At 45.2% G+C, this 12769-nt stretch overlaps 1 protein-coding gene across 2 annotated transcripts in view; it reads left to right on the top strand.

Moving 5' to 3' along the window:
• Positions 1-11360, top strand: part of Dsp (desmoplakin) — a 47448-nt gene extending 36088 nt beyond the window's left edge. Inside the window, exons 19-24 of one of the 2 annotated variants that reach the window (XM_050142225.1) lie at positions 681-843; positions 1409-1492; positions 2441-2548; positions 3178-3276; positions 4092-6386; positions 7471-11360. In XM_050142225.1, the coding sequence (XP_049998182.1) occupies positions 681-843; positions 1409-1492; positions 2441-2548; positions 3178-3276; positions 4092-6386; positions 7471-10707 (5986 nt within the window). In that variant the 3' untranslated portion in view covers positions 10708-11360. The remainder of the gene's footprint in view (positions 1-680; positions 844-1408; positions 1493-2440; positions 2549-3177; positions 3277-4091; positions 6387-7470) is intronic. The other variant, XM_050142226.1, reaches the window with a different exon arrangement.
• Positions 11361-12769: the final 1409 nt, after the last annotated feature.

Genomic DNA, 12769 nt, shown 5'->3' with positions numbered 1-12769 from the left:
GTGTAGACTTTTGTGAGTCGCTTCCACGCTTCATGTCTACTGTGGCATGTTCTGTGCACCTAGTTCATTTCCTCTTATCTGCTTATGTCTTTGGTAGTAGGGATTGAAACCATGGCCTTGCCCCTTCTAGACAAGTGCACTACCTCTGACCTACTCCCCAAGCCCTAGGGGTTTTGAAATAGGTCCATGCTATGTAGCTTAGGCTGGTTTGGAACTTGCGATCCTCCTGTCTTAGCCTCTTGAGTACTCGGATTCACTTGAGTCCTTTCTTCTCATCTGTCTTTAAAAAATGGTATTAACTTTCCACAAGTTGAACTTGGTCTTTTTTTTTTTTTTTTTTTAGTTTTTTGTAGGGGAGGTGGTAAGACAGGCCTTGTATAACACTGGCTGACTTCCCATGCCCTATGTAGCCAAGATTGGCCTTATACTCTTGATCTTCCTGCCTCTACCCAAGTGCTCCCACACCCAGTTCTTCATCTCTTTTTATGGCTCGGAACTATCCCTTTGTTTGGAATGGTACCACAGTTGATGGACATTTGCGGCTTTAGATTAGGGATAGGATGAAACATGCGATGATGAATATTCCCGTTGAAGTTGTTGTGTTTGCATGTTTTCGGTTTCTTAAGAAGAATTTTAGAAGCTAATAAGAGAGTCTCAATCATTTTGTCCGTTTTCCCCAGACTGTGGGACCTGGAGAAGCAGATCAAACAACTGAGGAATTACCGCGATAACTACCAGAGCTTCTGCAAGTGGCTCTATGACGCCAAGCGCCGCCAGGACTCTTTGGAGTCCATGAAGTTTGGAGATTCCAACACAGTCATGCGGTTTTTGAATGAGCAGAAGGTATAAACACACATGTCATTCCCAAGCTCTCTGTGGAGACTAGTTGGTTTTAAACTGTCTTTGTGCCTGGTTTGAAATGATAAATATTTCATATTATGAATCTACCTTGTAAATGTTTAAAGCGTGCACAGAGGAGAAGCCACTGGGATGTTTAGGAAGAAATACAACTGGAAAATAGTAACAACGGAGGTTGTTTTCATGTCAAGGTGAAGAACTGTTGGAGTTGAGCTGATGTCATGAATGCCTGTAGTCCCAGGGCTTGGGAATTGAGATAGGAGGTCCCTGAGTTCAAGGCCACCCTTGATCTATCTCAAAAAAGAAAAGAAAAAGTAAAAAAGACGTGATAGGCGTGTGAAGTTGTGCTGGTTGAAAGTATCCCCTTGTAAGTAATAGATCGCAGGGCTTTCTTCTCCTTTCTGAATGGAGAAAAGTTCTTCTCTCAAGCCATTACTGAATGTGAGTCCCCAGAGCAGTAAACAGAAAGAAAAAAATAACCGCTGTAAAAGTGAAATAACGCTTGCATTTGTCTGCTTTAACATCTGCACGTGTCTCATTCTCTGTATAGAACCTGCACGGTGAGATATCTGGCAAACGAGATAAATCAGAAGAAGTCAGTAAAATTGCTGAACTTTGCGCAAACTCAATTAAGGTATATTGGTTTCATTAAGAATGCTGGTACAGTGGGGGAGGGTATAGAATTGGAATTCACTGTATTCATGTATGAAACTACCAAAGAATCGAAGAAAGAGTGGTTGGTGCTGGCTGGCAGGATGGCTCATTTAGAGGAAGGTGCTTGCCACCAAGTCTGCAACCTGAGTTTGATCCCCAGAATTCATGTGTTAGGAGAAAACTGGCTTTTTACAAGTTGTCCTCTGACCTCCACATGTATAACCTCAAAGTAAATCTTTCAAAAATTGAAAGGTTGTTGTTATTCATCAAGAATATTATTAATTGCTTCATTTGTTTTTTGCTTTAAAGATTATAAACTTCTTAAAGGTGGTAATCGTATATATTCTGACCTGAAAAACCTGTGAAAGTTTGTTATTCATTTACTTGAATTCAGGCTGGAGAGATAGCTCAACCATTCAAGGCCCACACTTCCGACAAAGTTTGGGTCTTGTTTACTTGAATCACTGCACTTTGGAAATATCCCTGTGCAAAGGGCAAGTCTTTATCCGTTGGGCTGGCGCTCTATGCAAAAATGAGCATTTCATTTAATAACAATATTAACTGATTGTTGCCAATGGCCTTTGTAGGTAATCTTAAGAAATAATTTGTGATATAGATCTGCGGAATTATAAACTGTTAGACTTTTTAGGTCTCCTAAGACTTTTTTGAGCTAGATGTGATGGATCACATATGCAGCCCTAGCACTCGGGAGGCTGAGGCAGGAGTATTGCTGTGAATTCAAGCCAGCCTGAACAAGGCAATGAGTTCCAGGCCATTCTGATACAGAGTGAGACTTGGTCTCAAAAGCAAAAACAAAGATAAAGGGCCGGGGTATAGCTTAGTGGTCGTATTTGCTTGGCACACAAGATCCTGGGTTTGAATACCCACCAAAATAAAGATGCCCTTCTTAAACTTTATTATTCTGCAGGATTATGAACTCCAGCTGGCATCATACACCTCCGGCCTGGAAACTCTACTGAACATACCTATCAAGAGGACCATGGTTCAGTCCCCATCTGGGGTGATTCTTCAAGAGGTATATAAGTCATTACGTAGCTCTTAATGTCTGCCATCAAAAGTCGTTGCTTATCCCTTCGTGTCTGTTGTCCCTCCTGCCTGTCTTTTCCCTGATTCCTGCCCAGCTTCCCTACCATGCCTGAATACATGCCTGGTATAGAGGATCCACTGAAATTCAAGGCTTATTAGCAGTTCTGAGCTCCCTCTCCTGAGAGCCATCTACACATGACACAGTTTAGGAAATGATCCCGGTGTCCACATGTGTCGTGTATATATTGAACTTGACTTGCTGTGTTTGGGATAAGGTAGACTCCTAATAAGAAGTGGAAGTTATGTAGTATACTTCTAAATGACAGCTTTCCCCAGAGATGTCAGAGAATGTCCGCTGTGGGCTGGGGGGAATGCCTGGAATGGTGAGGATGAAACTCTCTGGTCCTTTGTGTGGCTATAGTTCTAGATTCTGGATCCAGCACAACTGACCGAAGGGAATTCACTCTTCATACTATAATGCTACTGTTTTATTATTTTAAGAGAACGATCATTAATCACTTTGCACAGAACTTTTTAAAACTGCAGTATACATAAATATCTATATATCTATATCTATCTATCTATCTATATATATATATTTTATCTCTTTTCCCCAAGGCTGCAGATATTCATGCACGGTACATAGAACTGCTGACAAGATCTGGAGACTACTATAGGTTCTTAAGCGAGATGCTGAAGAGTTTGGAGGATCTGAAGGTAACTCATTTTCTTGGAGTTTTGTTGTTTTTAAAGAAAGAAAGAAACAGCATAGGACCTTATTATTTCTGCTTCATTATAACATGGTTTTGTCAAGCTGCATTTCCTCCAAACATTGGTATCACACAGTTTGAGTCTGGGCTCAGTGCTGTGCTCTTGTGTGGCTGTTCCAAGTTAACTTAGGTAGTTTTTGCCAAATTGTGATTACAGTACTTTTGCCCACACCATGTTTTCATTCAGTGCTTAGCTGAGGAATTTGCTTTATTTATGTAAAATTTTAGAGAAGCTCACCGTGGATTAGGTGGCTTTTAATCTTTAATATCAAGTAATTACTCAATTTATTCTCCCTTTTTGAGAGAGGAATTGAGTTCACATGGATATTTGCTCTGTATCTTTTGAATAAAAGGTACATGGATGTATCAAGTCATAAGCTTTTGGATTTTGTTTCTGAGACAAAAAACAAAAGTAGGCTGGCCTCAAAGTCACAATCCTCCTGCCTCAGAAGTGCAGGATTATAGGATGTGCCACCATGCACAGTTAATCGTAAGCTTTTGATCGTGGGGGAAACAACTTCATTTAAAAAACGGAGGAGACTGGAGTTCAAAGTTGGTATGTCATTCCCTAAGATCAGATGAGTAGCTGATGGAAGATTACGATAGGCACGGAGGGTCTTTGAATTTTTTTCTGGTGACTTTCATCTTATATCGTGTGTGTGTAAATAAAATACACATCGGTCTGAAGAGGAAAAGTGCTGTTTCTTCCTTGTGGTACAAAGTGCTTTCTTTTCAATATGATTTCTAATTTCATATCCACAGCTGAAAAACACCAAGATTGAAGTTTTGGAAGAGGAGCTAAGACTGGCCCGAGATGCCAACTCTGAAAACTGCAATAAGAATAAGTTCCTGGATCAGAACCTGCAGAAATACCAGGCAGAGTGTTCCCAGTTCAAAGCAAAGCTTGTGAGCCTGGAGGAGCTGAAGAGACAAGCTGAGCTGGATGGGAAATCAGCCAAGCAAAACCTAGACAAGTGCTACGGCCAAATCAAAGAGCTCAATGAGAAGATCACCCGGCTGACGTACGAGATCGAAGATGAGAAGCGCAGGAGAAAGACCGTGGAAGACAGATTTGACCAACAGAAGAATGACTATGACCAGTTGCAGAAGGCAAGGCAATGTGAGAAGGAGAACCTTGGCTGGCAGAAGCTGGAGTCTGAGAAAGCCATCAAGGAGAAGGAGTACGAGATAGAGAGGTTGAGGGTTCTGCTGCAGGAGGAGGGCGCCCGGAAGAGAGAATACGAAAATGAGCTGGCAAAGGTAAGAAACCACTATAATGAGGAGATGAGTAATTTGAGGAACAAGTATGAAACAGAGATTAACATTACGAAGACCACCATCAAGGAGATCTCGATGCAGAAGGAAGACGATTCCAAGAATCTCAGAAACCAGCTTGACAGAGTCACCCGGGAGAACCGAGATCTCAAGGATGAGATTGTCAGGCTCAACGACAGCATCTTGCAGGCCACAGAGCAGCGGAGGCGGGCCGAGGAAAACGCCCTTCAGCAGAAAGCCTGTGGCTCCGAAATCATGCAAAAGAAACAACACCTGGAGATCGAACTGAAGCAGGTCATCCAGCAGCGCTCGGAGGACAATGCCAGGCACAAGCAGTCCCTGGAGGAGGCTGCTAAGACGATTCAGGACAAAAATAAAGAGATCGAAAGGCTCAAAGCCGAGTTTCAGGATGAGGCCAAGCGCCGCTGGGAATACGAAAATGAACTGAGTAAGGTAAGAAACAGTTACGATGAGGAGATCATTAGCTTAAAAAACCAGTTTGAGACGGAGATCAACATCACCAAGACCACCATCCACCAGCTGACCATGCAAAAGGAAGAGGACACCAGTGGCTACCGAGCTCAGATAGACAACCTCACCAGAGAAAACAGGAGCTTGTCCGAGGAGGTCAAGAGGCTGAAGAACACACTAGCCCAGACCACCGAGAATCTCAGGAGGGTCGAAGAAAATGTCCAGCAGCAAAAGGCCACTGGCTCAGAGATGTCTCAGAGGAAACAGCAGCTGGAGATGGAGCTACGACAGGTCACACAGATGCGAACTGAAGAGAGCATGAGATACAAGCAGTCCCTAGATGATGCTGCCAAGACCATCCAGGATAAAAACAAGGAGATCGAAAGGCTCAAACAACTGGTAGAAAAAGAGACCAATGAGAGGAAATGTCTGGAGGACGAAAACTCCAAGTTACAGAGAGTCCAGTATGATCTGCAGAAAGCCAACAGCAGCGCAGCCGAGGCCATGAGCAAACTGAAGGGGACGGAGCAGGAACTGACGCGCCTGAGAATTGACTATGAAAGGGTTTCCCAGGAGAGGACCGTGAAGGATCAGGACATCACGAGGTTCCAGAGCTCCCTGAAGGATCTGCAGTTGCAGAAGCAGAAGGTGGAAGAGGAGCTGAACAGGCTGAAAAGAACAGCCTCTGATGATTCCTCCAAGAGGAAGATGCTGGAGGAGGAGCTGGAAGGCATGAGGAGGTCTTTGAAAGAGCAAGCCATTAAAATCACCAGCCTGACCCAGCAACTGGAGCAGGCGTCCATTGTCAAGAAAAGGAGCGAGGACGATCTCAGACAGCAGAGGGATGTGCTGGATGGCCACCTCAGGGAGAAGCAGAGAACCCAGGAGGAGCTGAGGAGGCTCTCCTTGGATGTGGAGGCCCTCAGGCGGCAGTTGGCGCAGGAACAGGAGAATGTCAAGCAGGCTCACTTGAGGAACGAGCATTTCCAGAAGGCCATAGAAGACAAAAGCAGAAGCCTCAACGAGAGTAAAATAGAGATCGAGAGGTTACAGTCTCTCACCGAGAACCTGACCAAGGAGCACTTGATGCTGGAGGAGGAGCTGCGCAACTTGAGGCTGGAGTACGACGACCTGCGGAGAGGCCGCAGCGAAGCAGACAGCGATAAAAACGCAACCATCTCGGAGCTAAGGAGCCAGCTGCAGATCAGCAACAACCGAACCCTGGAACTGCAGGGGCTCATTAATGATTTACAGAGAGAGAGGGAAAATTTGAGACAGGAAATTGAGAAATTCCAAAAGCAGGCTTTAGAGGTATTCACAAATATTTGATCAAAGCTTCACTGCTTCTCAAATACTGACGCCAGCTCTAATCTGACCTATTCTCTTGCTGCTATTAGAATATATAATTTTTTCCTTTTTCCTGTTCACGCACTTACTACTTGTTAGATCTATACTATGGCTTTAAAATAATTCTAATGCCGTGTGCCCTTCTGCTCTGTCGCTGTGTTCAATGCCAGTCCATTGGAAGCCTGTGCTTGGTCCTACTTCAAAAGCTTTAGCATGAGAAAAACATCTAAGATATTCCCATGAATGTCCCACTCTCCTTCTAGAGGGTTGCTCTTGGCCGGGGCTCTCACTGAGTGGTAGGTAGATCATGCACTTGGCATGCACAAGGTCCTGGGTTCAATTCCCAACATCAAAATTTTAACATACTAAAATAGGAGGTGGTTCTTATTTCATGGTCTGTATGTACATCTTTAATTCAATTTTTTTTCTCAGTGAAATTTATTAATTCTTACACAATTTTAAATCTCCACCTTGCTTAGATGACTTTTCTGCATGCATTATCCTGTTGTCTTTTGATTAGGAGCCTAACATTTCTTTCTTTTTGACTTCTCTTCCTATAACAGGTTCTAATTTTAAAATAACCTCTAATATATTTGACCTCTGTGGACAATATTTGTGTGGGGCGGGGTGTTGTGTGTGTATTTGTAAATTTGTATTGCTTTATTAAATGTGTCAGTATAATATACCAGCTGAGATGTAGGTACAGCAGGGATGCTAACTTGGAAGAAAATTATTGCCCCCCCCCCTTTTCAAACTATAATTACTGTTAGAAGTAAGGCAGGCCTACAACTTCTAGTTCTGTCTATGGAAAAGGAACACAAAACAGTAAGTATGAAGCCATTTACCAAAGTGGCAATCTACATTTTCATATTTTTTTTCCAGAACTGTGTAAGGTAACAAATTAACAGTATGCAGGGAAAATACAGACAGGAAAAATGAGACTATGTTTTATATATACGTATATATATGAAGAGAGGTTAAATTACAATGATCAGATGTTAGCGTCTAAACAATATTTTTTTTCCATTTCTTTCTTTTTAAATTCTAGGCATCTAATAGGATTCAGGAGTCAAAGAGTCAGTGCACTCAAGTGGTTCAGGAGAGAGAGAGCCTGCTGGTGAAAATCAAGGTCCTGGAGCAAGACAAGGCAAGGCTGCAGAGGCTGGAGGACGAGCTGAACCGTGCCAAAGCAACGCTGGAGGCAGAAAGCAGGGTGAAGCAACGCTTGGAGAGTGAGAAGCAGCAGATCCAGAACGACCTGAACCAGTGGAAAACGCAGTATTCCCGCAAGGAGGAGGCCATTAGGAAGATAGAGTCAGAAAGAGAGAAGAGCGAGAGAGAGAAGAACAGCCTCAGAAGTGAGATCGAGAGGCTCCAAGCGGAGATCAAGAGGATTGAAGAGAGGTGCAGGCGGAAGCTGGAGGATTCTACCAGGGAGACTCAGTCCCAGCTGGAAACTGAGCGCTGCCGTCTCCAGAGGGAGATTGACAAACTCAGGCAGCGCCCTTATGGGTCCCATCGGGAGACCCAGACAGAGTATGAGTGGACTGTGGATTCCTCTAAGTTGGTGTTTGATGGGCTCAGGAAGAAGGTGACGGCCATGCAGCTCTATGAGTGCCAGCTGATCGACAAGGCCACGCTGGACAAGCTATTGAAGGGGAAGAAGTCAGTGGAGGAGGTGGCTTCCGAGATCCAACCTTTCCTCCGGGGCGCAGGGGCCATCGCTGGTGCTTCCGCTTCTCCCAAGGAAAAATACTCTTTGGTGGAGGCCAAGAGAAAGAAATTCATCACCCCGGAATCCACGGTCATGCTTCTTGAGGCCCAAGCAGCCACGGGTGGTATCATCGATCCCCATCGGAATGAGAAGCTCACCGTAGACAATGCCATAGCTCGCGATCTCATTGACTTTGACGACCGGCAGCAGATCTACACAGCGGAGAAAGCCATCACTGGCTTTGATGACCCGTTTTCAGGCAAGACCGTCTCTGTTTCGGAAGCCATCAAGAAGAATTTGATTGACAGAGAAACCGGAATGCGCCTGCTGGAAGCCCAGCTTGCTTCAGGGGGTGTAGTAGACCCCGTCAACAGCGTCTTTTTGCCAAAAGATGTCGCCTTGGCCCGTGGGCTGATTGACAGAGATTTGTACCGCTCCCTGAATGATCCCCGGGATAGTCAGAAAAACTTTGTGGATCCAGTCACCAAGAAGAAGGTCAGCTACATGCAGCTGAGGGAACGGTGCAGAATCGAACCCCACACGGGTCTGCTGCTCCTGTCAGTACAGAGGAGAAGCATGTCCTTCCAGGGAATCAGACAACCTGTGACCGTCACTGAGCTGGTTAATTCCGGCATATTGAGACCATCCACTGTAAATGAACTGGAATCGGGTCAGATTTCTTACGACGAGGTTGGTGAGAGAATTAAGGACTTCCTCCAGGGTTCAAGCTGCATTGCGGGCATATATAATGAGACCACTAAGCAGAAGCTTGGCATTTACGAGGCTATGAAGATTGGCTTAGTTCGACCCGGTACCGCTCTGGAGTTGCTCGAAGCCCAGGCAGCTACTGGTTTTATAGTGGATCCCGTCAGCAATTTGCGGTTACCCGTGGAGGAAGCCTACAAAAGAGGTCTGGTGGGCATTGAGTTCAAAGAGAAGCTGCTGTCTGCAGAGCGAGCCGTCACGGGGTACAACGATCCTGAAACCGGAAACATCATCTCTTTGTTCCAAGCGATGAACAAAGAACTCATCGAGAAGGGCCACGGCATCCGCCTACTGGAAGCACAGATCGCCACTGGCGGTATCATCGATCCCAAGGAGAGCCACCGTTTGCCGGTCGACATGGCGTATAAGAGGGGATATTTTAATGAGGAGCTGAGTGAGATCCTCTCAGACCCGAGTGATGATACCAAAGGCTTTTTTGATCCAAACACTGAAGAAAACCTCACCTATCTGCAGCTGAAGGAGAGATGCATCAAAGACGAGGAGACAGGGCTCTGTCTTCTGCCTCTGAGAGAAAAGAAGAAGCAGGTGCAGACGTCACAAAAGAACACCCTCCGGAAGCGGCGAGTGGTCATCGTTGACCCAGAAACCGACAAGGAGATGTCTGTTCAGGAGGCCTACAAGAAAGGCCTTATCGATTACGAAACCTTCAAAGAGCTCTGTGAGCAGGAGTGTGAATGGGAAGAAATAACCATCACGGGATCAGATGGCTCCACCAGGGTGGTCCTGGTAGACAGGAAGACAGGCAGCCAGTATGACATTCAAGATGCTATTGACAAAGGCCTCGTTGACAGGAAGTTCTTCGATCAGTACCGATCCGGCAGCCTTAGCCTCACGCAGTTTGCTGATATGATCTCCTTGAAAAATGGCATTGGGAATAACGGCGGCTTGAGCAGCGGCGGTGTCAACGATGATGTTTTTAGCAGCTCCCGCCATGAGTCAGTAAGTAAGATCTCCACCGTGTCCAGCGTTAGAAATTTAACCATCAGAAGCAGCTCTCTGTCTGACCCCCTGGAGGAGTCAAGCCCCATCGCGGCCATCTTTGACACAGAAAACCTGGAGAAGATCTCTATTACAGAGGGTATAGAGAGGGGCATTGTGGATAGCATCACTGGTCAGAGGCTTCTGGAGGCTCAGGCCTGCACTGGCGGCATCATCCACCCGACCACGGGTCAGAAGCTGTCTCTTCAAGATGCGGTCTCCCAGGGTCTCATCGACCAAGATATGGCCACCAGGCTGAAGCCTGCCCAGAAAGCCTTCATTGGCTTTGAAGGTGTGAAGGGAAAGAAGAAGATGTCTGCAGCCGAGGCAGTGAAAGAAAAATGGCTCCCCTATGAGGCAGGCCAGCGCTTCCTGGAGTTCCAGTTCCTCACTGGAGGCCTTGTCGACCCGGAAGTGCATGGGAGGATCAGCACCGAAGAAGCCATTCGGAAAGGTTTCATCGATGGCCGTGCAGCTCAGAGGTTGCAGGACATCAGCAGCTATGCCAAAATCCTCACCTGCCCCAAAACCAAGTTAAAAATCTCCTACAAGGATGCCATGAATCGCTCCATGGTGGAAGATATCACTGGGTTGCGCCTTCTGGAAGCTGCCTCCGTGTCCTCCAAGGGCTTGCCCAGCCCTTATAACATGTCTGCCCCAGGTTCCCGCTCTGGTTCGCGGTCCGGATCTCGCTCAGGCTCCCGCTCTGGTTCCCGCAGCGGGTCTCGGAGAGGAAGCTTCGACGCTACCGGGAATTCCTCCTACTCCTACTCCTATTCATTTAGCAGTAGCTCCATTGGGCACTAGTGGTCAGAAGTGGTGGCCATACTTTAGAATCATTTGTACGAATTTATCTTAAATGACAAAGAAAACCTGGTGCTTGCAGTATAGCGGTAGAAAGTTCTAGGCTTAAAAGGTAGCTGCAATAAAATTCCCGTAGCAAAGGCTCGTTGGGCTCTGCAGCTTTTGGCTCAGCTAATGTAGTATCCTTCCCTGAAGCGAATGTGCAGCGGCAATCACTTGTAAGGATGGCACAGATTGAATTTAGAATTTATTGCTTCTCTTCTGTGTTTTGATCAATTTTCTGTAACTTTTCTTTGGCCTATAAGGTCCAGTTTCTACACTTGGAGATAGAAGCGAAGCTGACTGCTGGTGCCTTTTTGGTGCTTCCCACCTAAATAGTCATCTTTCTGTACGAGGAAAAGACTGCTCACTCCCCACTCCAAAGCTTGTAGGCCCAAGTTTCCTTTAGTTTAAGAGCATAGATTGTATTACCTGAATCCTCTTACATGCACTTGTTCGGTTTGGTATTACTTTTGACTATGCCCACAGCAGCAGCAAACTTTGCTTTTTTGTTAGTCAAGGTTTTCTGTTTGTTTGGCTTGTCATTTTCTATGTGCTTTAGAAAGGTGTCTTTATGAAGTTTGCTGTTCTGGCAATAAACTTTCAGACTTTGGAAATCTTTGTGTTTTGACTTAATTAGGCCTTCTACATACAAGGAAATTTAGTGACTGATTTTAATGTGCCATTAAATAGGTTTCAACGATTATTTACTAACTAACGTCGTAAGAAAACCCCTGAAAATACTAGTTTGGAACTTACTGTTTTAAAGAAGAGACGGCCTTCTGAATCTAGTTCTTTCAATTTAGCTCCTTGCAAAGAAGCTTATGGAAGTAATCTTTCTAAGGACCAAGCAAAATAAATCATAATAAAATAGGGGAAAAAATAAAATGGCTGACATTTCTTTCTGGAGAGCCTCAAAATAAGTAACGTTGCATTTTATCCTTCAAAAGGAAAAATGTGTTCTTGAATCTATGAGGATGGTCCCTGAAGAGTTCTTGACTCTAAACTGAAAAATGAAATATGAGCTTATGAACAAGGACTGATTTATTCTGCCTCATGGTTTCAGTCCATAATCCTTGGCTCCACTGCCTCTGGACGCATAGGGAAGCAGAACTTCATGACATGGAGAGCACATGATAGGATACTTCAGGGTGTGCAGGAAAGGGCGGGGAGATGGGGGGGAGGGGCATGCGCCCAGTAACCCCACTTCCTCTATCTAGGCTCTGCCCCCTAAAATTTCCAACATCTCTAAGTATGTTCCATCTCTACCATTTGGGGACCAACTGTTCCACGACAAGCCTATGGAAGACATTTCAAACACATACTGTGCTGGAGAGATGGCTCAGTGGTTAAGAGCACTGACTGCTTTTCCAGAGGTCCTGAGTTCAATTCCTAGCAACCACATGGTGGCTCACAACCGTCTATGAGACCTGGTGCCCCCTTCTGGCTTGCGGACACACATGGAAGGAATGCTGTACACATAATAAATAAATATAAATAAATAAATATTTAAAAAATTCAATAGAATTTACTAACTGCAAGACCTTTGCAGTTTGGATGGGGACAAGAGACACCTAAAACAATCAGCGGGATAACTTCCGTTCACCAACAGGATATGCACACTCAAACACATTTCATAGAGATAAAATATAGAAGCGCAAATAAAATGCTAGAAAAGGAATAAGATCAGATAAGCTATTGGGGTTGAGACAGGGTTAGGAAGGAGAGCTTAAAGTGGATGATTAAAAAAGGTCTCCCTCGCCAGGCAGTAGTGCCACACGCCTTTAATCTCAGCCCTTAGGAGGCAGAGGCAGGAAGATCTCAGTGAGTTCGAGGCCAAGCTGGTCTACAAAGTAAGTTCCAGGACTGTCACACAGAGGAAGCCTGTCTTGAAAAACCTAAAAAACAAACAAACAAAAACTCCCCTGTGGACTGCATGGACAGGGAGAACTGGGGAGAAACTGGAAGGGAGAGGGAGAGAGAGAGAGAGAGAGAGAGAGAGAGAGAGAGAGAGAGAGAGAGAGAG

The sequence above is a fragment of the Alexandromys fortis genome, unplaced genomic scaffold (genome assembly GCF_014885135.2).
Source record: "Alexandromys fortis isolate MF-2015 unplaced genomic scaffold, M_Fortis_MF-2015_v1.1 scaffold_5, whole genome shotgun sequence".
In the NCBI taxonomy this organism is placed as follows: domain Eukaryota; kingdom Metazoa; phylum Chordata; class Mammalia; order Rodentia; family Cricetidae; genus Alexandromys; species Alexandromys fortis.
Note: the sequence above shows the minus strand (reverse complement) of the source record. Positions and strands in the feature narration are given on the sequence as shown.